Source organism: Eretmochelys imbricata, chromosome 6, assembly GCF_965152235.1.
Source record: "Eretmochelys imbricata isolate rEreImb1 chromosome 6, rEreImb1.hap1, whole genome shotgun sequence".
Lineage (NCBI taxonomy): Eukaryota > Metazoa > Chordata > Testudines > Cheloniidae > Eretmochelys > Eretmochelys imbricata.
The window spans coordinates 69,893,876-69,920,231 of NC_135577.1; the positions used below are offsets into that span (position 1 = coordinate 69,893,876).

General features: G+C 40.5%; 1 protein-coding gene across 1 annotated transcript in view; it reads left to right on the forward strand.

Moving 5' to 3' along the window:
* LOC144266546 (cytosolic phospholipase A2 epsilon-like) overlaps positions 1 to 26,356 on the forward strand; it is an 82,855-nt gene that overhangs the window by 47,390 nt on the left and 9,109 nt on the right. Inside the window, exons 6-18 of the mRNA XM_077819980.1 lie at positions 2,302 to 2,438; positions 3,309 to 3,440; positions 6,083 to 6,123; positions 10,740 to 10,782; positions 11,412 to 11,480; positions 13,775 to 13,936; positions 14,084 to 14,161; positions 14,871 to 14,908; positions 18,961 to 19,096; positions 20,631 to 20,767; positions 21,506 to 21,728; positions 23,053 to 23,167; positions 26,078 to 26,215. Coding sequence (XP_077676106.1) covers positions 2,302 to 2,438; positions 3,309 to 3,440; positions 6,083 to 6,123; positions 10,740 to 10,782; positions 11,412 to 11,480; positions 13,775 to 13,936; positions 14,084 to 14,161; positions 14,871 to 14,908; positions 18,961 to 19,096; positions 20,631 to 20,767; positions 21,506 to 21,728; positions 23,053 to 23,167; positions 26,078 to 26,215 — 1,449 coding nt within the window. The remainder of the gene's footprint in view (positions 1 to 2,301; positions 2,439 to 3,308; positions 3,441 to 6,082; positions 6,124 to 10,739; positions 10,783 to 11,411; positions 11,481 to 13,774; positions 13,937 to 14,083; positions 14,162 to 14,870; positions 14,909 to 18,960; positions 19,097 to 20,630; positions 20,768 to 21,505; positions 21,729 to 23,052; positions 23,168 to 26,077; positions 26,216 to 26,356) is intronic.

The window sequence follows — 26,356 nt, forward strand, 5'->3', positions numbered from 1 at the left end:
GTTTCTAGGTAGCTATTACCCCCCCACCCCGTCCTGATTTTTCACACTTGCCCTCTGGTCACCCTAGCCTCATTGGTAATGTAACTGTCAAACCACTGTCAGGCACGTCTTATTCTCAGGTTTTAAAGGTGGAATAATCTAAAGTTTTAGCATCTTGTAAAGGACAAAGAAGGGAAATACCCTGAGCTTGGGCACAAAAAGAATTATATGTAATACCAGCAACAAAGTGTTACAAGATGAGAGCATGATGCAGGGGTTAACCCTGTGTTCACTAGCTTGGCCTCTTCTGACTTGTGTAGTCTTGTGCAGAGATCAAGATGAGTGATTATTAAGTGTTGTTAAGGTGAGAGAGTGATAACAGTGGTGCTGGAACACTTTCAATAGTGGGGGGTGAGCCCCCTTGCCCCTGTCTGCCTCCCCCCTGACCCTGAGCTGGGGCCAGGAGCAGGCCGTGTCTCCCAGAGGGGGCGACCCAGACAGGGGTAAGGGGGCTGAGGCGGGGCCAAGAGCAGAGTTCCAGGTGCAGGACTGGCAGCTGGGACCCCGTGTGTGTGTGTGTGTGTATATATGTGGCAGCGGGGACCCTGCATAAAACCTGGGGGTGCTGCAGTACTCCCTGCACCCTTAATTCCCACACCTGAGTGATAATTACGTTATATGTTACTCTAGAGGATTCATAGATTATAAGGCCAAAAGGGACCACTGTGATGGTATCTTTACAGATTGGTTAATTATTGACCTTTAGTTTCTATTCGCTGAAGATATCTTGCAGGATTCTCCCACACCCCTCCTAGAGTTTAAACGAGTTTTCATTGCAGGTGATTCTGTTCAGATCTGTGCAGAAGTGATGGTAGGAGGGAAGTGTGGTTTGCATATAGTGGTTTTGGTGGTGAGTACAGCTGGTCAGGAAATGCATTTTATTTCCCACAAAACTTTTTGAAGAATAGTTCCATTTTTGTCAAAATTTATCACTCAATTTTGTTTTTGCTGCAAAATTGACAATTTTCTTGGTTTTTAACAAATGAAAACCAAGCATTTTTGGTTTTAGTTTGTTGAAAATTTCCATTTTTTATCTAAAACAATTTTTGGTGAAAAATTTTCAGTCAGGTCTGGTGCTGAGTTTGGGGAAGGGAGTGCGGGAAGGCTAGCATCCCCACTAGTGCAGAGTTAGCCATGTGATATGTGTTGTCATTGGTATATGATGGTTGTTCCCGTGGTGGAGTCTGTCTGTCTCTCTCTCTCTCTCTCTCTCTGGGAGGAGGAGGAGTAGAAAATATATACTGTTAGATCCCTTCACTTTTCATTCCCTTGCTTTTATAGTTTTGTGTAAGGTATGTTATGTGCAAAGCAACTTTAACACACACACAGTTTAGTGGTTTGCGTAAATATGAATGTATGTGTATGTGGAGGTGTTTGCACATAATTATTTTTCTGATTAAAAATGTTTTAAAAAAAAAGCTAGTTAGATGTATAGAAGCAGGAAAAGGGCCTAGAGGTGTGTTTAGTGGATTGTAAAACGGTTGGGGGACCTATCTTATAGCACCTGCCTCTTACCAGACCAGACTTTGCTCTTGTTGAGTCAGCTCACTCCCTGGGTTAACTCTGTCTGAGCTCTCTGAAGGAATCTAGGGAAGCAGTTTCCAGCAGGGTTAGCTATTTTATTTAAGCCTACTTAACAAAGAAATCAAAACCTTGCAGACTCTTCCCTCAAAATTCTGTGCAGGCCGAGTAGTCCCTCCCTCAATTCTCCCTCTCATGCCAGCAACTTCAGTAACCAATATTTCCTGGCTCTTACCTCAGAGCCTCAGCAATGAAGGACTCCACACACTCCCTTCTGTCCATTTGATTTCTGGAGCAATACCTCTCTGTAGTGCATATCTCGAGTAGCAGTCCATTGGGAGATGGCTCCTGGTCTCTCAGCTTTCTGGAAGGTGTTGCAGTCCACCCTCTATTTCTTGCTGTCCTCTTTTATAAGGGTCAGCTAATTAAGTTCCAGATCTTTTTCAGGTGCAGTAGGTGGGCCTAATCAGCCAGCCAGCTGCAGGCCGCTGACCCCAGAGGAATGGTATCCCTTATGCCTTCACAAGGATGTTTCTCTTTTTTGGGGATATACTGCTTTATTGTACTATCTGTTCCTCTTTCTGGGCTGCATGTCTCAGAAAGACTTGGGAAGAAATCAACTACTATACTCTCTCTCTTTACACGTCAACAAAGTTTTAAATGAGTCTGATGCACTAATTCCTTCAGTGATACTGCACATGGGGTAGACTCTTCACTTATAATTTACCTCCTTTTATACAGTAAGCCAGTCTGATTGCTATGTGGAACTGTGGCTGCCGACTGCCTCAACTCAAAGGGTCCGGACCAAAACAATCAAAAACTGTAAAAATCCAATCTGGAATGAAACCTTCTCCTACAGGATTGACAGTCGTGTTAAGGTATGATCCACGAGAGCTCCCCATTCCTGTCAGGGATCTGAACCTCTCCAAATAGGTCCTGCAGATCTAAACTGAGCCAGAATTTCTTTAGACTTCACCCTGCAATTAATACCCACTCATTTACTAGAACTCTTTGAAGGACCCTTAACGGGATGTGTGCATATCTCACCTGTCCTGTGCCCATTAATTCATCTCCCCAAGGACATATTCTAACATTCCCAACTCCTGGACAGTTTCAAGGTGCAGCCATTTTATTTTCCAGTCAACCTATCTGAAAAATGCTTCCTCCTCCTTCCCCCAGAAAATTACCTGCATCTGAGGTCTAGGACAGGCAAAATTCAATCCTGGGCCAGTGACTGCTTTCCTAGCCGTAACATTGTTATGAATATGTAAAGTCCTATATCTTTGAATTCTGCAGGATTAAATGTGAACATCCTACACCATTGGAAGGGAAAGTTTCTAAGTCTCCTACTGGGGCCCATAACTAACTTCTAGTCCTACAAGGTACAAAGATAATAGACTTAAAAACAGAGACATTTTAAAGCATGGAAATACTATTTTAGGTCATTTTTCAATGTTTTATTCTCACTCAGAACCCTATAGTTACATAGTCCCAGAATCAGACTCTAGAGAAATATACATATGGCCTGAGGGTACAATCCCCCCCCCTTATTACTCAGTTTATTTCTTTAAAGCAGAATAAGCGTAACATGTCATCACCCATTCTGTCTTACTCTCTCATTTCTCCCAGCCCTTCTTTTACTACTTGCGCTATCTGCACAGACTAAACATGCATAGCCTCAAGGATTTCCTACTAACAGGGTTCTTTGAAATTATATAATTTATAAAATCCTTTACTTCTGTTCCCAGAACATTCTGGAGCTGAAAGTCTGTGATGAAGACAGATTCAGCAAAGATGATGAACTCTGCACAGTTCTTTTTGACATAGCTAAACTTCAAGTTGGCTATAAAGTTCGTGTGAAGTTTGTGTTGAATCCCCAGGTGAGCAATGAAATCATAGAGAGAACTGAAGGAAGAGACACTTGTGTGGTTTTCCTTCTAAATATTTTCTTGCACTGTGTTTTATTGGTCCTTCCTGTGGATTGGATTGCCCCCCTCTGTCTATCAATCTTTCTTAGATTGTTACAGGAAAAATCTGCTTGAAAATTTATTCCGCCATGATTATAATGAAGAGTTTGGCCAGAATTTCAACATTCTTGACCAGTGGAAGTTGAGGGTGGTTTGATACAGTTGGTCAGGTTTGTTTTTTTCTAGGAACAAATCTCTCCACTGACTTGCAAAGGTTGAACTTTGCAGAGATTATGAGCACCTGAAAGCACTATTCAGAATTACTCTGTTGTAACTTGTTTGCCATGAATTAGTTTGCTCAGACTTTCCAAACAATTTGGATTAAACTGGTATAAAAACAGCTGATCATTTTTACATGGGTAGTTCAATGTTCAAACATGAGCAGCCTAAGTAGAATAGCCAAATACCACCTCTGGATGTTCACATTGGCACCAAGGCACCTACATGTTGATTCAAGCAATCCAGGGCATGATTTCAGCGTACAGATTAGGTGTTTTGTTTTGGAAATTGGGCCCAGTATTTCAAAAAATTTTCCTATCTGATAATTTACAAAGTATATATAGCTGGGGAAAGACTATTCTAAAGAGCTGTACAACGTGCTGAACACAGGTGATGAAATAGTGCTGGGGAAGCTTCCCGGCACTAATGAGGGAGAGCAGATGCCAGAATTCTTAGAAGAAGAAAAAAAGATTTTGATAGCTGAAAACAAAAAGGTGCCAGGGAGTGACAATATAATTGTAGAGCTGCTGCAAGTAGGTGAGGAACACATAGTAAAGATGATGCACCAACTATTCAACAAGATTCACAGACAAGACTGTGCTGGGAAAAGCATTCACCAAGATTTGCAGAAGAGAATGAAGAGCTATGTGGAATTGATGCTTGTAGGTGAACAGGTTGTGGATTTAGACTGGGACAGAGTACAATAAATCATCTCTTTGTAATAAGACAGGTATTGAAGAAATAGAATATTCTATGGGAACCAAACCTGTTACAACAACTTTATAAACTTCAAACTTGCGTTTGCCAGAAAGGGTTATGGCAAGTCTTGGGAATGTCTGGCATCTCTGAAAAGTTGACCAAGGTGATAGAAAACGTCTGCAGCAGGGGTAGTCAATTAGTTTTTGGCAAGGTCCAAATTTCTTGGTCAAGGTATAGTCAAGATCTAGACTCCAGAGAAAATAATAATTAAAAAAGATAATAAGTAAATACAAAGATTTTGGGGGCCCATTCAAAAGTGTCTAGCAGTCCAGATTTGGCCTGTGGTCCTCCTATTGATTACCCTGGTCTACAGTATGTAGATGAGTGCAGTGAGAGTAGACAAGAAGCTGATAGAATGATTCAAGATGGCCATAGGAGTGAGACTTGTTATCACCAGATTTGTTCAACTTGATATGGAAGTAACAATGGCTGTACAACTGAGAGATGAAATGGAGAAGTCATGTTATATCGGAGGACAGTGAATAATCTTAGAATCCCAGGTGATATTGACCTCATAGCATTGATCAAGGAGGATTTACAGAGAATAACTGACAAGGTAGATCAGGAAAGCAGAAAATTTGGACTGAAGAGCAGCACAGAGAAGATAAATGTTATGGCAACTGGAAGACAAGAGGAAAAGATCAAAGACAGAGACAAAGAATTAGAACAATTGAAAAAAGGTGTGTTCATTGGAAGACTAATATCAAAGGATGGGACTTGTGAAGATGACAGAAGAAGCAGCATCAGTCTAACTGCTCCTGCATTTGGAAAGCGCTAAGATCTGGAAAGCTAAACACATTTCCACAAAAACGAAAATCAGCATATATGAGAGAATTGTGCCATTACTGCTGCCTGGGTCAGAATGCTGGCGTATGAGGAAAGCCGATGAACGAAAGTCATTGACTGAAGATATGAACTGGCTGAAGCTGAATGGCATACCAAGAATTTCAAGACCACAGAAAATAAAAAGTGGAGTGATAAGAAAACGGCAAGGGCAAAAAATAATGCTACTACAGAAAATTCAAGAAAGATGACTGCGATGGCTTGAACACGTATCAAGAATGGACTTGGAAAGGATACCATACATGGTGATACATACCAAAGTGCAAGGAACTAGACTAGAAGATGTGTTGACTAGACATGGAACAAAAAGGTTTAAAGGTGAAGAAAGCCATGAAGTTGGTACAAGACAGAAAGTGGTGGAAAGTCTTCATTTGGCTTAATCATTGTGGTTTAGCTGATGGATGGGAATCAGAGAAGAAGAATATAGTGGGGGTGGTGGGTGTTTGGCAGGAAATAGATCTGCCCAATGTCTTATGTCCAATTAACAATGATGGCATTTGTGGTAAGGTGCTAGATATGTTAGCTAGGAGAGTTAAGAATGTGTCTTCCTCATTCAGTGATGTTCCTTTCCACTGGAGCGCAAGGATCTTTTTCAAAGTAACCTTTGCTAATTTTTTCCTGCCGATACAGTCTCCTTGTACACCTGTGGATCCAGGCTCATACAATCCACAAAGTTACCCTTATGGGGAAGGGTTATTGCATATTGACTTCATTCACTTCTTTTTGATTTTCAGGAACAGGAGGAGCTGGAGGTGGAGTTCATATTGCAGAACATGTGAGTAAAACCTTGAATGTTATAGACTCTCTAACTGGTAGAAAAAAAAAACAATTTGGAAAGTAATAACTTGGCAATGGGGAATGTGCTCCATGTGTCTGCTGCCTCCTAAGGAATACTCAGACCCAACAGAATTTTGTCTTTCCAAATTCTAATGGATTCTTGAGTGGAACGATGTACACAACTTATTTTCATACTGGAGTATGGTAGCTTGTCATGTAATGTAAGTATCATCAAGATTAAGTTTTTGTCCCAGATATTTTTAGTAAAAGTCAGGGACAGGTCACGGGCAATAAATAAAAATTCACGGAAGCCCATCACCTGTCCCTGACTTTCACTAAAAATACCCCTGACAAAAGGGGTAGGCGGGTTCAGCACCCACTGCTGCTCTAGGGCTCCCCGTTGCTCCACTGCTGCGGTGCTAGGGAGCTGTGGGGTCCCCCAGCTGCTGGCCCTGGCTGCCGCTGCTGGACAGTTGCGGGGTGTGCTGGCTGGCTGCCGGAGCTCAGCAGCTGTGGGGAGTCCCCCCGCCGTCTGTCGCAGGGTCCATGTCTGGGCAGCTGCAGGGTCCCCCCACCAGGGTGGGAGCTGGGAGCTATGGGGGCAGAACTGGCTGGGAGCTCCAGCCCCTGGGCAGAAAACGTCACAGAGGTCAATGGAAGTCATGGATTCCATGACCTCTGGGACATAATCGTAGCCTTAATCATTGTTCATGTAAAGAAATTTTGCCTGATGTGGTTATTGACTGTTGTCTCCCCAGCTTAAATCAAGGTCTTGTTGATTCCTATTAAGAAAAGCTTACCTGTATGGGTCTGTTACTTTCTTACCAAGATCTTCTAATAATAGCTTTATTTAGAAAGTGTAATCACAGGCCCAGAAAGGTGGTTGCAGCACATTACAGTGATCCTTTAACATTTTCCTTTGTTGATTTCACGAGTCTGGCCTGCTGTGTGACATCAGTGGGAAAGATATGCCTTTTGACTTCTAAAAAAATGTTAATTTGACTTTTCCATACTATTTCATCACCAGACAGCAACATGAAAATTATTTTATGCATTCATTCCAATTAACTTTTGTCATAAATATAAAGGGAAGGGTAAACCCCTTTGAAATCCCTCCTGGCCAGGGGAAAGCTCCTCTCACCTGTAAAGGGTTAAGAAGCTAAAGGTAACCTCGCTGGCACCTGACCAAAATGACCAATGAGGGGACAAGATACTTTCAAAAGCTGGGAGGAGGGAGAGAAACAAAGGGTCTGTGTCTGTCTGTATGCTGTGCTTGGCCAGGGATAGACCAGGAATGGAGTCTTAGAACTTTTAGTAAGTAATCTAGCTAGGTATGTGTTAGATTATGATTTCTTTAAATGGCTGAGAAAAGAATTGTGCTGAATAGAATAACTATTTCTGTCTGTGTATCTTTTTTGTAACTTAAGGTTTTGCCTAGAGGGGTTCTCTATGTTTTTTAATCTAATTACCCTGTAAGATATCTACCATCCTGATTTTACAGGGGGGATTTCTTTATTTCTATTTACTTCTATTTTCTATTAAAAGTCTTCTTGTAAAAAACTGAATGCTTTTTCATTGTTCTCAGATCCAAGGGTTTGGGTCTGTGGTCACCTATGCAAATTGGTGAGGCTTTTTATCCAACATTTCCCAGGAAAGGGGGGGTGCAAGTGTTGGGAGGATTGTTCTTAAGATCCAAGGGTCTGGGTCTGTAGTCACCTAGGCAAATTGGTGAGGCTTTTTACCAAACCTTGTCCAGGAAGTGGGGTGCAGGGTTTTGGGAGTATTTTGGGGGGAAAGACGCGTCCAAACAGCTCTTCCCCAGTAACCAGTATTAGTTTGGTGGTGGTAGCGGCCATTCCAAGGACCACGGGTGGAATACTTTGTACCTTGGGGAAGTTTTGACCTAAGCTGGTAAAGATAAGCTTAGGAGGTTTTTCATGCAGGTCCCCACATCTGTACCCTAGAGTTCAGAGTGGGGGAGGAACCTTGACAACTTTGATTTAAAGGGAAGAAAAGATTTTGGTTGTTTGGTTTCTGTTACTATGATGAAAACCCTCGCTAGCCTTCTGCCTCCACTCCTTACACCACTACCTGCAGAGCCCCACTTTTTAGTATCAATACCAATAGTACGGTCCAAGAACCAGATACTTTGGTTCTGACCAGCCCAAGTAGCTGTGCATGTGCCTACCTGCAGACTGCCTTTGCACCAACAGCTGAGCCAAGCCATGGCAGACACATTGCCCAACTGCCTATGGGCCCATAGCCCAGGCCTGTGTGTGGGTGACAACTGCTTGCCCCTGGGTAGCAGTGACTGAGGAGGTAAGTCATTTTTATTTAGGTGGTTCTTTTGTGTTGATTTTTGTTGTGTATTAAACTTTGTGTTTAATCAATACTCATGTTTCCTTTCTCTTTCATGTTTCCACTGGTAGGATCCAGAAACAGGGCAACCCTGTGCGAGGTGCTGAAGGGATAGGATCCAGGCTGGCTGGGTGGCTTCGCTTGGCCAATATTCCCTTTCTCCGTGATCTAATATAGCCTAGGCCCTGATACCAGGGGGCAGGCAAGGACTTGTGGCAGATCCTGGCAAACCAAAAGGTACTGTCAGTGTATAAAGAGGTTGTAGGGACCTCGAGGGCCCAATGGGTTGTTGCCTCTGACATTTTTCTTCCTTCTGTCTGTCTTTCAGATATCCCAACTTGAGGAGGTGCTTCTGCTGCAGTTCCTAGAAGACTGAAGGCCCTTCAGCCCCCCTCCAAAGGCTTTCATGTCACACACACCACCTCCCTTGTTTGGAGATGTGAAGGAAAATATTTTTTAAAAAACATGTAAAATAGAAGAAATAAATGTAAATAGATGTACAAAAAGTTGTGTAAAATGTGAATGTTAAAAGATAATTATCGCAAAAGGTGAAAGTATGTTTTTTGCAGTTTTTAGTAAATAAACAGTCCTTAGTTGCTTTAACTCTGGTATATTATTTCTAGACGTTTCCTCTAGGGTGCTAAGAGCAGCTGATTACATTAGTTAGCTGTTTTGGGTCCTGCAGAAGGAAATCAGAGCATCAGGCACAGGGGATGGTGGCTTCTGAAGCTTTATGTATATTGTTTCTTTAAATCTGAAGCAGAAAGTCAGGCATGATGTGGGACTGAGGAAGGTTCTGGGTAGAAGCTTGAAAGTGAAGGAGAGGGACAGACAAAGTAGCTTTGGGACTCATAATTGTTTCTTTATTCCAATAAAGTGTTAGAAAGGATGCTTTACCATGTTCACAGGACAGTGGAATTTTCAGGAGATGAGGCAGGTGACATGAAAACCCAGACTTGTAGCCTGATCCTGAGCTCACCCAGGTTTTATACCATTGTAACTTCATGGTCTTCAGTACATGTATTCCAGATTTGTAGTAGCATATCTGAGAACAGAATCAGGTCCAGAGTGGGCTCATGAATCAAGAGGCCACTGAGCTGTGTGTGGCAGCTATTGAAAAACGGGAAGGCCAGGTCTTCCTATGAAAGAGTTCAAAAAGTACATATTTATCTAGCTAGGAATCCATCTTATCTTGTATTTATTAAACACAACATAATTCCTCACCCCTGCCAGAAACAAGGACTGTAATGACTGTATCTGTCTAACTACAACTTTAACTACTAACACAGAAACCAAATATCAGGAGCTTTGGTGTCCATTTCCTGGAATAGGCTTTGTGTAACTGCGAATGTGTAGGGCGCAGGTTGTGGCATTTCCACACACCCTCCAGAATAACATACCATCCATCTCTGATTTTATCTGCTCATGTTCCCTATATATCTCCATATAACAGTTAGCCTGATAAAGGAAAGAATATTGGGTAACATATTTAAAACTTAACGGCCAGATTCTCAACTGGTGGAAGTCATTTAAATCAATAGAGCAACAATGTACATGAACTTGAGGATCTGACTCTAAATTATTATGACTATGTTCCACACGTCACTAATAACATGAGTTACACGGCTGAAATGTGAGTTTGCAACTGTAATATTAAAGAATGATGCATTATATGATATCTTGAATAGATCAGGAATTGCCTTATTTATCAGAGAGGGGGAAATTTTTACTATCTCTCTCTCTCTCTCTCTCTCTGGCATTATTTTGAGTTTCATTTCCATTTTGCCGTTCACCTTTAAAACGAGTATAGAAAATTCTCCCCCCATTGTGCTAGTATGGAATCTTAGATTAATGTATCAGGTTTTCATCTATGGAGGCCTGGGTTTGAACCATTCAGACCGATTTAATGATCTCAAACTCTTCAGAGGTTTAGTATGGAGTATGTAAGAAACCGCTGCATGCTCTGACACAGCGCACAGCGTCTGCTTGGCACAGTTCCAGGGCTGGAATATCAGGGGCTTTAAAGGTCAACTTCTCTTTTCCACTGTTAAAGAAGTGTGTGGAAACTTGCATAATACCCATATGGTAGAACTGGCTTCTAGTGCTATTCCCTCTTCTGGGACATCTATAAGTTAAAATAAATAAATAAATGTAAATGAGCAATATAAATGTTGAGGGGGAAAGTCTGTGTCTGATACACTTAGTCATTTAAATAATACTAATCATGACATTTGTATTTTTAATTTTGTTTTGTAGTCTGGACTGTCCTGAAAACATCATTACTAATGGAGTACTAGTGGTAATCTTTTATTTCCTGTGATCTTTCCTGTCCCACACAACTGCTAGCACTGGGAAAACTTGTTGTCCGGTGCTCGAAGCACACGCTCCTATGGAGAGACAGCCTGGAACTGGGATAGCTGGGATCTCTCTGCTATTCTAGCAGAGTCACCTTCTGCCAAAGACTGAAAGTGGTGCAGCTGTGAGCACCCAGTATTCCCACCTCCTAATGCAGGCGTGAGAATTTCGCTAGTCACTACTCCTATGCTGTTCCCTAAAGTAGTTAATGCTTAATTATTAAAAGTGATAAAACACACACAAACAGCTTCTCTCAAGCTATTCTCTCAAGCTATTCTCTCAAAAAAACCAAACCCCTATCTGAATAGCTTTCCATTCTATTATTCCCCCTCCCTTGAGGAGTTACATTACTTTTCTGTTCATACTTGTAAGATGCTCCTATTTTCTCCTCCTTTATACTCCCCAACATGGAAACGATATGTCACTGTCACCGTCCCTGCATCTAAGGACTAGATATGATTCCCTTTGTTGTCACTGCTTAATCACCCAGAGGAGTTAATGGAGAACACGGTGACTCACTTAGAACTCCATCTGTGTCACTCTTTGTCATTTATTTGGTCATCTCTGTTACAGTCACGTGAAGTTTCCTGTTTGGAAGTTAATGGGCAGGCAAAGAAGCTAAAGCAACAATCCACAAGTGAGGTTATTTCTTCATTAACTGGCTATTTATATGTTATGATTCTGTAGTTATAATCAAAGTTAGAAAATGAATAATCCATTATTAAGGGCTGTTATAAAGAGGACTGTGTTCATTTGTTCTCCCTGTTCACTGACAGTAGGACAAGAAATAATGGGCTTAATCTGCACCTTGGGAGATTTAGATTACATATTAGGAGCCACTTGCCAGCTATAAGGGTAGTTAAACACTGGACTAGGCTTCCAAGGGAGGTTGTGGAATCCCCATCATTGGAGGTTATTAAGAACAGATTGCGCAAACACCTGTCAGGGATGGTCCTGCCTCAATGCAGGGCGCTGGACTTAATGACCGCTTGAGGTCCCTTCCAATCCTACATTTACATTTCTATGATTATGTAGGTGATACTGACTGTCATATGATACTTTAAAGGCCCAAAAACCCCTCTCACTAAAATAGCATTACATTTGAGACTCAAACAACAGTCAGAAAATTTAAAATTTTGGCTCTCACAACCACCTTTTCTTTATTCAAAGAATACTGTTTATGCTGAAATTTTAACAAAACATTGTGGAAAAATTTCTGTTGTTTTTAGGTTTTGTGAACCTTTTATGTATGAAATGTAAATTTGGGGCTAGACTTGACCTGACATTGACCTTTTAAATATTATTTCATAACTAAATTTCTGCAAATAAGGCCTAATCTGTAGACTTCATTTAGGCCTGTGTACATACCAATTCAAAGGTTTTTAAAGGTTTTTTTTTTTAGTTGTTTGAGCAAAAATAAAGTGTCTCAAGGATTTAAATATGAGATTACACATGGATGTGGGGATCCACACAAACAGATCTTATTGCAGGAATGGGGCCCATGTTTATAAAATCAGTCTTGTTTAATGTAGCAGGGATCTCTGATACTCCTTGCGTACACATTTCAATAGGTGGGTTCTTTCCCAAGATTTACACATTGAACAATTTTTGAAAAATCATTACCTGTTGTTAGACAGTTCATGAATAGGAGCAGGGGGGGTGGGGGAGGAAAGCCAAATGCTTTGATTAGCTATTGCTGAGCCCTGGAATCGGAAATTTGTGTCTGAAAGGTACTTTCTGGGGAAAACTACAAGTGACAAGAAATATAGAGGCTTAGGTCTTGATCCTATAGGAGAACAGTGACAGCATCTCCGTGGGGATGCAAGCATCTGTGCAAGGTTTTGCTCTTGCTCAAAATTCCATAGGCTGTGAAGCGGGGGAGGCCATGGCTCAAGCATTTTTAAGCAGTGGTCCTGTACTAAATCAGAAGGGCTGCTGTGAAGCAATCAGGATCACTGCTGTGGCTGCAACGCCACTGAAATTTGACCCGGCCACCCCTCTATAGACATAGAGGGGTTGCCAGGACAAATTTCAGTGAGTGATGTTGTGACCTGTCACATGGGTTCGTAATGCTGCTTAAATTTCACCTGCCTGCTCCTCGATGCAGATTGAGGAGCAGACAGGCCAAAGGGTGTTGCGATCTGGTGTGTGGGAAGTTTGTTTCTGTACTGCGAAGTGCAGGGGAGTCCGCAGAGAAGTTGACTTCTGGCAGCACTGGCTCATGAGCTGTGTGGATAAGAAACAGGGTACTTTCTGGCTGAGGAGACCTAGGGTCTCTGTGAGAGTGGGAACCAGAATGGGATCCTTGCCAGGGGAGGAAGGAGTGGAATTTGCCCCCACCTCATCTCCAAGAAGTATCTGAATTGGCACCACTGAATGGAAGGATCATTTCAGCTATAACACCACCATTGCTGCTGCTTCTTCCTGTATGTGTAACATGCCTCAGGTGGCATGTGACCAGGATTCATCACTGAATTTGGTCCGCTGGATGGATCATTAGCTTCCCTGGGCTGGGCCAGGTATTGACAGGGAGTGCGACATGAATGCTGATCCCTGTCCCCCACCATTGCTACTGAGCTGTTATCACAGAAAGACACTGATAAATCACTCTATTTGATTTGCAATTAGGACCTTTGGCTTTTATAAGGAGTATGACATTCCTTCTAATCAAAATTCTAATCTAAATCTTGGTTAGAGTCCTCCAATTAAAGCACTTACTCAGTGACTCACTGAATTATTTGAATCCTCATTTACCTGAATATTTGTTATGGGATTTTAGAATCTTTTGGGGGCAGTCTCTAGATTTACTAAGCAACCACTATTATGAGGACGATGCAAAGAACTTCTCAGTGAATGCAGTGTATAAGTCATGCAAAGTTTGTTTCTGGGCACCTACAGTTAAGGTTCTCCTTGTTCACTGTCTTTTGTCTTCAGAGGAAGAGCTCACACTTACAGTCAAAGGATCCTATGAAGAAACCCAGAAGATTTCATTGGACGCTGACCCCAGTCTCAGGAATAGAGATTCCGTGTTGTTCCACTATGTCAAGAATAAACAAACACAACTGGATGTTACACTGCCAAAGAAGATGCATTACTGTGTTGTATGTTATCATTAGCCTTAACGAAAATATCATTTGGAGTAGAATGTAAACAACAACATCAATCTAATTCATGTGTTTTGGGGAGGGTTAGCCCCTTTCTCTTTGTGATAAATCACCACCATCTCCACTTTTCTTTTAATTGAGCAGACCTCAGATAAAGAAGAATCCCTGCCTCTGCCTCTAAATTCACTCCCTTTGCAAAAGAAAATAACAATAGCAAGGGTGAGTGCTGCAAACCTCTTGGAATAAATATTTTAACTATGTTTAAGTTTTTACTAATACGGGAAAGTTATTAACATGATAATTGTAGTGCAAAGTGTAGCTGATTATGTAGGTTTATAAAAATTGCTCAAAAAATCATCATACTACTTTATTAAAGTACCAAATAGCAACAATCAATTTTTTTGTCCTGATAACCATTTGAAACCTGAAACTTTAAGATTCTATACTTAAATGATCTATAAGACTACAAATCCCTCTGTCACACATGTATCAGAATGCATTTATAAAAAATGGGGGTAATGGCTTTTCATTATTGTAGGTGATAAAATGAAATTTCAGTATACATTCTTTAATTACAGTTCCTTCGGTGTTGATTTTCTTCATTATATTGAAGACAATCATAATTTATTGATAGAATATAAAGGGAGAAGTAATACCTAACACATGCTATTTTATTAAACTAACAATTAATATTGCATTCTATTACTAACATCCTGCCACAATAAACCTCCAAATAGAATGAGACTATTCCACTTATTACCGTATCCATTGTACATTTGCATTTTTCCATTATCTGCAAATACATTTGCAGTTATTTGAGCATATGCTATAATTAGATATTGCTAATTGGAGAGTAGGCAAAACTCACTCTAAGAGAAAGGAAGGTTTAAAAATATGATGGTAATTTATCTACTTTCTTAATTTTCAGGACAAAACATTTGACTTGCATGTGAAGGCAAAAGAGTGGTAAGATATCTTATCTTGGTTCTTAGGCATTATCTACACTGGCAAGTGAAAGACGAAACTTCTGTCCTTCAGAGGTGTTAAAAAACATACACCTCTGAAAGATAAAAGTTTTGTGGATGACAAGCGCTGGTGTGAACAGTGCTTTGTCTCCGGCCAACAACGCTAATGCCGCTCATTGGGAATGGAAGTTTTTGTCAGCAGTGTCGCTAAAAGCTGCATAGTATAGACATAACCTTAGAGTGCTAATGACTGTCAGCTTAACTCTCTGCCCTCTTCGTCTGTGTGTGTGTTTTATTTTGTTTTTTGTTTTGGGAAAAATATACTTACAGTATGTCAAGAGCTTCTGCAAACATTTAAAGTACGATTCGGTGTTGAAAGTGACTGTGTACAATTGGCACATTTTTGTCAGGTCTGTTCCCTGTTTGTTGTCAGTCAGATCTGCTGACCTTTGAGACTAAAGTAATGTGTACTCCTCTTTGGTTTTGCTAACTTGACAGAATCAATCATGTATTGTATTGTATTATCGCAGTGTCTAGGAGCCTTAGTCATGGTCAAGTACCCCACTGAGCTAGGTGCTGTACAAACTTAGGACAAAGACAATTCCTGCCCCAAGGAGTTTACAATCTCAGTCTAAGACCAGAGATGACAGATGGATACAGACAGATGGGAGAGCACAAGGAAACAATGAGAAATCTTGTCTGAATAGACAAGACAGAGACAGAGTGCGTGAAGGGGTATCACACACAAGCGGAGTGAACAATGTGGTGGCAGCAAACATCATGTCAGTTCCATGATTTTTTTAATGGGTTTTCTTAGGAGGGGATCAGCTCAATGGAAATAAAAAGGAATGGGAAGGGCATGAGGAGGAGAGACAGACTAGGAGAGGGTCAGGTGGGAGTGACACTCATGTGAAGAGTTCGCAAGGAGGGAGGTGGAGCAAGAGCAAACAGCCAGTGAAAGTTTTGACTGGAATGTGTAGTGTTTCAAAGCTGACAGCTTCTGTGCCTACCAGCTGGAGTCTCTGGCTGGCAGCTCTCTGCAGTTGTCCCCCGAGGTTGCCTGGTTGGGGTTGGAAAGAGAGGCACTGCCTGTGTCCTAGCACTCCCAGAGTATGGGTGATCTTTCCTACACCATTTTTGGTCCAGGGGGACACTGGAGGGGAGGGGCACCACTTTACCCCCAGAATAGTCAAGAGAGAGTGAGACAGGTTCCACTGCTTCTCATGCATCATCAAAAGAAATGTTAACTGAGAGTCAACCAGTTGTGTCTGCACAGGCATCACTGAAAGCATAATGTGAAGATAATGAGGTTACACTGATGTAACTGAGGCACAATTTGGCTGACAGAACCTTTATTACTGGGTCTGATGCACAAGAAAAAAAGAACGCAGTTTGACTTTCGGGAGGCATTTGTAGTCAGGGAAAAAACTTTTTACTTGTAAACTTAGCACATTTGATATGGAATCACTGAAACAGTAAACATGGAATCCCATGTTGCCATAGCTGCAGTTGCTTTTCGGAGAATAATTGCATTTTAAAAACCAACCAAACATAAAAGAGCACACGTTGTTTGTATTATAACACACAATTGGCCAGATTCTGGAGTCCAGGTGAAGGTCTTCCAGCACAAGGTGTGGGCAGGGTGGAAAGGTGACTAAGTCACGTATGTGGTCTCCCAATGCTGGTGCTGCTCTAAGCTAGGTCAGACCCAGGTGTCAATGGCCTGAAGGAGCTGTTGTGGCTGCTGGGAATCACTGGGATGCAAGGATTCTTGGTGATCCCCCATTTCTCCTTTCCATGCCCTCTGCTCTAGACAAGGGGAGAGAGTGGCTTAGGCACTGCCAGGATGGCTCTATGCCACTGGAGAAGCCTCCTATCTTGGAGAAATCTTTCTGTGGCTGGCTAAGCAAAGATTCCCTCTGCATGAGCAAGTCTGGGCCAGTATGGTCATTATTTTCATGGGGCTCATAAAACAGAGGTTAGCCAGCAATCTGAAATTTAAACACACGCTGACTGATGCTTCCCTTCTCCTCAGATGAACTGATAATCTTGCTAGGTAAAACTAATATTATATGTAATATTGGAATTAGAGCTGGTTGGGAATTTTTGACGAAACACTGTTTCACTGGAAAATGTCAATTAATTGAAATGGACCCTTTCTCATGAAAAGTTTCTGTTTCAGAAAACTTCTTGACTTGAAATTTTTTTTTAAAAAGGTTTGAAATTATTGAAATGTTTCATTTCAATATTTTCTTAATGAAAAATTCGTTTTCCAGGCTGAAATGTCTTTTTGTTTAAAAATTCAAGCTAATTATAGTACTGTTAAAAATGTTTTTGAAAAGGTCAAAAATCTAAACAAAATGTTTCAGAATTATCAAAACAAAGTGCCTCAACTGAAATTTTTTCAGATTTTGTTTTTTGAAAATTTTTGAGGTTCTGACTCTTCATCCTGATTCAAGATGGGAAAAATTTTCAAAATCTTGAATTTTTTTGCAGGATGGAAAAGAGTTTCCTATCTGGCTATAACTGAAATATCTCATAGACTATTATTCAGTCAGACTTGATCAGAGGAGACATGGTAGAGCATATGTCACTGCAGTCTTAAAAATGTTTTTCAGGTCTTGACAGTACTGTAGTTCGCAAAGAAAAAGGACCACATGAATTATACTCTTCCGCTTTCTAGAAAGGAGGAAGAGCTGTGTGCTTAATCTCAACCGAGAAGTGAACTTTATTAGAAAGTCAGAAGAAAATAGATACAGCTGTTTGGGACTTTTTTGGGGTCTGAGGGTTTTTTCCCGACCATTCTGAAAACATTCAGACACATTTTTACATTCAGAAAATCATTTAAGTGACTTCGTTTTTAAAGATTAAACTTGGTAAGTGAACGATGTGTGCTTTGCAAAAGTGGCTGGGAATGGAAAATTATAGTAGTCGCCCATGAAACATCCATGCTCATGAACTATCATTTCAGCTAATATCCTGTGTAGTTTGCACCCACCAGAGGGCAATGTGACCAAAGCCTTTTGGGAAATTCTGCATTCTATCCTGAAGCAATTTTTGAAGACAAACACACAGATATGAATCACCATCTGTGTTTTTGTCTTTTAAGTCCCAATTCTGCAAACACTTAAGCACATGCTTAATTTTACTCATGTGAGGAAATTCATTGGAATTGTCCATGTGCTTAAGTGTTTGCAAGGACAGACGCTTATATTAGCCCGAATGGCCATGGAGGTCTACTTGGGAGGGGAGGTCTTGCAGGATCTGTGCCTTAGATTGCAAGCTCTCCATGTATATATTGAGGCAACACCTACCACATTTTGGGTGATAATGTAATATAAACAAATTACAATAGAACATTGACCTTGCATAGCATACTCGTTCATTACCAATGTAAGAAGTGCACACAGAGTGGGGTTATCCAGCTGTTTTCTACTAGAAGTAGATTATACACAGTACTACACCTGTACAACTGCACACAAGTCAGTGGGGTTTCATGAGTTAACTGAGGGCAGAATTTGACCATGTGGTGCAGTGGTAGCTGTATCAGTTAAGGTTGTGTTGCAGAATTCAGTTTAACAGGAACACTAAACCTTTATTTTGTAAACAACCTCATTGCAAGGGCAAAAAACACAAGATGAAACTGCAAACTCGGAGTGCTATTTGAATTTTTCAGGGTGGTTTGATGAGAAATAGATTGACACAGGAAAAAATACTAAGAGTTTAAAAATGACCCTGCAAATGAAAAATGCCCAAATTGTCTCAATTTTCTTTGTGACTTTTGCAAGAAACCTGAAACATGCTGGGACCTATCCTTTGTCCACATTGTTGCTCCTCATGTGCCGGTAATAGAAATATCACCCTCTTTCTTACATTGCTCAGTCTTTATACAGGTATGGAAATAGCCTGTCGTGTAAGTCTGATGATGGAGTTTATCGATTGTCTGCTCTATATAGGTCCTAAGTGATGATATATGTGCATACACTTTTTGGCGTTGCTGAGCTGATGGATGGGAATCAAAGACGACGACGTTTGCTGTAGTTTGTGTTTCAGGCCAAAAGACATGGACGTGCGCTTTGGGTTTGACTTGTGCACAGAGGAGCAGGTTTTCCTGTGTAAAAGGAAGAAGTATGTTGCTGCTACTGTGAAGAAGGTGCTCCAGCTAGAGGAGGACCTGCAGGACCATGAAGTATGTGTGGAACTGAATTGTGGGTGTCCCCCTCTTTCCAATGGTAGTGTTGCGCTCAGCTGGTTCTTCCGAGTAGTCATGACAAGCAATGGATTATTTGCTTTCAAGGAGTGCAGTGAGTGGCTCCAGGATTAATCAGTTATATTAGGCTGCATTTATTGGTAGCTTTGAACAGAGACGATACTCCCTGGATAGGTGCTGACCACTGGCGGGAGAAATGAGTCTAGGAGTTGTACAGCTTGCCAGTACCTTCTCCCTCCCACACATCCCCAGGCAAAAGTTTGAGGATGTCCAGGGTACTGGGTCTCAGCCACCCACCTCCACCCCCAGCACCATGCAGGGCAGGAGTCCTCTCCCTTCTGTTACCTGCCAAGGGCAGGTCCAGATCTCTGGAAGGAGAGACTGGGAACATAGGAACTGTCGTAGCAGTATGGTGAGTGAGGTGGGGCAGAGCAGGCCAGGTGACGTAAGCCTTTACAGCCCTAGTAGTCTCTCTACAGTTCCCTGATGTCATGAGTTACAGGTTCCTTTTGTACACTGCTCATTTGTATCAAGGAAATGCTTGTCAGGCTGGAGGTTTGCAGTAAATGCTAGAGGAGTGTCTGCGGTTGCTGAGTGGAGGTAGTTTGTATGATGGAGGCAGGGTGGGAATATGTCTGTTGTAAGGGGGATATTTGGCTGACTTCATTTTTTAGTTCAAAATGACTTTTCATTTTGAACTTTTAGGCAAGTTACACTAAAAAAAATTAACGATTTTTGCAAAGGTCAAAATCAAAACAAACCCGACATTGTTGAAACAAAATGTTTCTATTGACGTAATCTGATTTTTGGGTGGGAGGGTGGGGTACTGATTTGCAAAAAATTTTGCCCTCTCAAAAATTATTGGGGGACGGGAAAACTGTTTCCCAGCCAGCTCTACTCATTTACTCTTTTCCATGACAAAAGAACAGCAGAGCACATGATGAAATTAAAGGGTAACAAATTTAAATAGGCAGATGAACATACCTTTCTACGCAACATATAATTAGCCATGCAACTCACTGTCACAGGATGTTATAGAAGTAAATGGCTTAGTAAATTAAGGAGGACATCAAGTAATGATCAGGTTGGGGTCAGGAAGCACCTCCATGATATTGTACTGCACAATTCCAATTATTATAAGGTGTTGTGCATTTTTCTGAAGCACTGACCAGTGTCAGAGACAGAATCGTGGATTAATTAACTGTTCTGGTAGGGCAATGGCTATATTTTTATGCTGACTTCCAGGTGATGCTCGTTAGGAGAATTCTAATATAGTGAGTTGGTCAACAATTGTATAATAAAAACAAACAAACAAATCTGAAGCAACAGAATATGAGCCTTCAGTTAGGAGATAGGAATGGAAGTAGTTAACATGAATTATGTAATTGCTCACAAACTGACATTTTTATTGGTATTATCCATGCCTTTACCATTTCCATCCTTCATACAAATCATTTCTTATTTCTGACGTTCAGTTGTTTTTCACCTGTCTTCTCCTCTGTGTGTTGAGCAGGTGCCAGTGGTGGCAATCACGACAACAGGGGGTGGGACAAGATCATTAACAGCAATGTATGGCAGCCTGTTGGGTCTTCAGAAATTGAATATCTTGGACAGTATTTCTTACATCACTGGTTTATCGGGCACTACATGGTAAGCTGGACATGAGCAACAATTGTATTTGATCTTTCTGCATGCCACTGTTTGTTTATTTATTATTTATATAACACTGTTTGTTTGCGTGACACTTTATAGATAAAAAATAAACCCACATATTTCCCTATGTCTACACCGAGAGCAAAAATACTATAAGCTAAGTGGTGGGCAGTCACACTGACCAACTGCCTGTGCCACCTAGTGGATACTGTATATGTCTTAGATCTCAGAAGTAGAGTTCAAATAATTGTTAAGAATGTATATTTATTTAAACATCTATTACCTTTCCGTATTATGTCAATTATACTCTTGATCCATCATACTGAATCTTGTCTTTCAGCTAGGATTGGAGATAGGAAGATGAAGGGGTGGGATTTTACATCCTGGCCATACACACTGACCATTCCTTCCTACGGTGGAGTTGGAGGTGTAATTTCCAGTTTGGGTAGACATACCTGCGCTAGGTTTAGCATAGTAAAATTACCAGCGTAGCCATGGCTGCACAGACAGCAGGATGGGCTAGCCACCATGAGAACAATCCCATCTGAAACCTTAGGTGTGTACTCAGGGCAGCTATCCCATCCCACTGTCCATGCAGCCTCAGCTACACTACTGTTTTTAGCAGGCTATCTCACTAAGAGTTTGTGGTAGTATGTCTGCCCAAGCTGGAAATTGTATCTCCATTTCCAGTGTAGGCCTACCCTTATTGTTTAACATCCTATCTCCCTTCCTCAGGACTATGGCAAACTTGTACGAAGATGCTAACTGGTCACAGAAGTATCTGGAGGAAGCGATCAATAAAGCTCGGAAGCATGTGACCAAATGCAAGATTAAGGGTTTTACCTTGGACCGTCTGAAGTACTATTACAATGAGCTAAAAGAGCGGTGCCAACAAGGATACAACACGTCATTTATAGACTTGTGGGGGCTCATGGTTGAATACATACTACATGATGAGGTATTGACTACACCATTCTTTTCAGAGCCCTGATGAACTTCTATCTCTAAGAATGAGCAGAAAATAAACTTGGAAAGGGAGGCCCATCCAACAATACTGTAGGGTTACTGATGCAAAGAATTTGTTAGGATCTTTTGTTGTAGATAGATACAACTATATATTCAAATACAAACACTGTTCTCACTTTAAAAATGTGGCAGACCTATGGGTACCATAGAACCTTAAACTGCTCGAGCCAAGAAATTCCAACATGCCAGCCTTAGGTTGACACTTTTTGTTTTTAAAAATCTGAATCCATGCAATTCATTTTGTAATTCAGATGCCTATTTGGACATTGCATATCTTCAAACGTTCATTGTTGGTTGAAAACTAAATTGACACTGTAAAATTGGCTTCAAGAAGGTGACATAAATCCTAGTTACATCACAGACCACTTGTTTCGTATGTGTTTGTAATACTGTCTTATTTATATTCTTTCAGTGTTGTTTTTAGAGCTAGTTGAATTGCAGAAAAGAATATTCCTTGAATGTATTGTTGTATGGATTTCACTTGTACTCACTGAGGAATGTATTTGCCAAATGGTATACGATCAGCTATGCAGCTAGTTGAATCTGTTTTTAAAAAGGTATTTGGCAAATGCATTTTTTTGGATGGAAAATGGTGTAATTTGTCAAACATATTCACCAAATATTGGCCAGGTCTTATTGTTTTATATGCATACGCTAAAGAATTTTAGAACAGTTAAGGAAGTAAAGCATGGATTTATTAAATCATTTGGGGCTGGAATAACTACAAAATGTTTTAAAAATTTAAGGCAATGTCACCTTAGGATGAGTGCCATTAACAAGGTTGAAAAAATTTTGTTTAGAAATAACAGTATTTGAAAACTGACTAAAATAGGTTATTTCCTAGTAATTTCTTTTCACAAGCAAAGACATTTAATGCATCAGATCCACTATAATGCCATACCTGAGCACATATATATCTGGAATATTACAGCATAACCTGCCTAAGATGATCATAACTTAGACAGCTCCAGTCCCTGCTGCACTCTAGTCACCTGTCTCTTCCCATGAATTTCCCTCTCTGTGCTTGTTTGAATCCACAATCAAACTGATCACATTTCTTAATAACATGTAAGCATCAAAGAATAGCTGCTGTTCCTGGGACTTTGGGCAAGTTTGGAATAGCCTAGACAAACATTTGTATACATCCCAATGAGTTGAGAGCATAAAAGAAAACCTGGCTGAAGTTCAGACGTTACATTATAAAAGTTCAAATGCAGATCCATTTTTTCCTATTAATTATTTTTCTTCAAAAACAGAAAGATAACCATAAACTCTCGGATCAGCAACAGGCAATGAGTGAGGGCCAGAATCCGCTGCCCATTTACATGGCTATCAACCTCAAAAACAGCTATAGTGCTCAAGATTTTAGAGGTAATGGTGATATTTTAGAGTATGTGATTTATATTTTAAGAAATCTTCATTCATTTTGTGTGATAAACCAGTTCCACTAACATTATAACCCTTTGTTCCTAGCCCCAAACTAACCTTTTTTTTTAACCTTCTTTTTTAACCTTCAAAAAACTGTGGATACAGTTTTAAAAAATGTTAAATGCTTTTGTTTGATGCCTTTAGTCTTTTGAGTTCTGACTTGGACCGGAAATGAAAGTTCATTTGTAGCACAGGATATGTCAAGTTCAGAGTTCATCCTCACTACAAAAAGTACCAGAAATCTTTTGACAGAGAGATTTCTAGACACATTTAGTAGAATCAGGAAGTCCCGGGATTCATCAGATAAACCTGTAAACCTTTGAATATAATGTCAATCAAATATACATCTCATTTATCATTGATTTAACTATGCTTGCTTAGTATGAATAGTCAAGAGGAGAGAAAGCAAATAGAAGTACTGGGCTTCTTATCAGTGGAGGAAATAACTGTTACCTCAGCTATAATGTATGTCTGTTGTATCTGATGATGACATCACAGCATCACGTGCGTTGTCACATGGCTGTATAGTTCTGATGTGTGAGGAGCATGAACAGGTCTCACACAGGCATGCACAGGTTCCCACTAAGACTTGATATGATGCTTGGTCCTTTAAAAATTCTTTTGTTTCATCTGTCTTCCTTAAAGTATTTACAACCTTTACTGATAGTTGCTGTCCATTCAGGTCTCTCCTTGGCTATGTCTTCAAAGTTGTAACAATTTATGCTGCATAAGGTCAGTTTCTGCCTAAGGATGTGTTTGAAGTGTTTTTGTTGACCACTCTTCCTGCATTTTCCAAGTGTCAGCTCACCACAGAGCACTTTTATTTTGGGGGGGGGGGGAGGGGCAGAGACTGTCATTGCCCATTCTGATAACATGACCTATCCCTCTAGAATGTTCCAGAGGCCATTTCTACTCATCTTGTCAAAAAAATTTTTTTAGATCAACAAAGACAGCATACAGTTCAATGTTTTGCTCAGTGCATTTTTCCTAAATCTGCCTCTCAACAAATATCAGGCCTGAGGTGCTCCAAATTCACACTGGGTCTCTGGTAGAAACTTCTGTGATACTGTTTCCACAAGCTGACTGAGAAAAATGCAGGCAAGGATTTTACTATCTATAGATAGCAGGGAGATATCCTGGTAGTTACCACAGTCAGATTTGTAGCCTTTATTGTTGTATAGATTAACTAGGATTGTATCTTTGAAGTCCTGAGGAATTTCCTTGGCTTCCCAGATATTCTTAATGATTTTGTGTAGATAGCTGACAGTTTTGGGGCCTGCAAGTTCAAAGATTTCAGCTGGGATGCTGTCTTACCATGGTGACTTACCTGACTTCATTTATTCAACAGCTTTTTTCACTTCTTCAGTGATAGATGGCTGGTCAGTTTCTTCATATATGGGGTACTGGGTTGGTTCCTCTAGCACCTGTTGGTTGCCCATAGAGGGATGGTTGTGTAGCTCAGTGAAGTTCTGCACATATTTTTCAGATATGCCTGTTGTCCTTGATTAAGGTAGATCCATCTGAACTCTTTAAAGGAGCTAGTCTGGATTTCAATGGGCCATAAATGGTCTTCAGGGACTCATAAAACAACTTTGTGGTCTTAGTATTGGCATATTGCTGTATTTCTTCTGCTCTCTTTTCACACCAGTTATCCTGTAGAACATAAAGCTGTCTTTGATCCTTGGCTTGCAGATATTTGAACATATCTTTCTTTGATGTCGATTCTTTGTCTTTGTGCCAAGCTATAAACACATCTTTTCTTTTCCTTGAGGATCTTTTTGATTTCATCATTGGTTTAATATAACCAATCCTGGTGCTATCTTTGATTTTTACTTAGTTTCTTCTGAGGCTTGAAGAATGGCTGATTTGAATATATTCCACTTTTTGAGTAGATTATTGGGTGATGATGTAATGCTATCACATTTTTCCTCTAAGTTTTCCCTTAGTTTTTGTTGATGAAATGGATGTCTCAGCTTTGCTTTGTTCAATTTTGATTTAATCTTGTTCAGCATTGTTCCGCTGAACAACATGTACATTAAAAATGGCTCTGATCAGCCTGTGGTCAGTTCAACAGTTTGCCCCTTGCACTGTTCTGGTGATCTTGATGACCCGAATGCCTCTTTGCCATATCATGGCATAATTAATCAGGTGACAGTGCTTTGATCTCGGATGAATCCAAGGGGTTTTATGTCTGTTGGCTTGCCTGAAGATTGTGTTGATAATAACAAACTCATGCTCAGCATACTTACTGAGTAGGAAGAGACCATTGCTGTTTATTTTCTGACTCCATTATTCTTTATTACACCATTCCAAACCTCACTATCTTTTCCAACTCTGGCATTCTAGTCTCCCAGAAGTATAAGCTTGTCTTCACAGGTTATAGATTTAATTATGTCATCCAAATCAGAATAGGACTGTTCCTTTGTTTGTTCAGTACTATTCATTGTTGGAGCATAGGCACTTAAGATTCTTAAAGCATGATTTTCCAATGGGAAGATGAGCTATATAAAACTTTATAGATGAACAACTATAGCTGAGTACTTATGGCTTTGTTCGCTCCAAGGCTCCTTCCACCCCCAAATTTCTGTATTAATGGACCTCAGTCCGTACATGGAGGGACCATCCCCTGTTGATATGAGGAAAATTGCTTTCTAGCTCATCGGCGTTGCAACCAGTATTGATTAGAAATATAGCTAGTAACAAAATTGTATGGTTTTTAAACTATAATTATACACCAAGAAATTGATGCTGGAAGGTGTATTCCACTGATCTTTTTCTAGTCATCTGATATGTATATCTTTTCCCACAGTCTGGGCACTGCAGTAAAAGCCTTTTTTGTTGCTCTCTCTATAGAATGGTTGGAGTTCACGCCCTACGAGGTGGGATTCTGGAAATATGGAGCATTTATTCGCTCACAAGATTTTGGAAGTGAATTTTTCATGGGAAGACTGATGAAGAAGTTCCCAGAAAGCCGGATTTGCTTCATGGAAGGTGATGATTATCTAGAGCAAATGTTAACCTAATAAGAATACAGCAGGGTATATAACTAGGCATTGGTGAGCAAATGATCTATCACTGGTGAAACTGGTGTGGAATCACCTTCCAGAAATCTATGTATGGTATCACCTATGG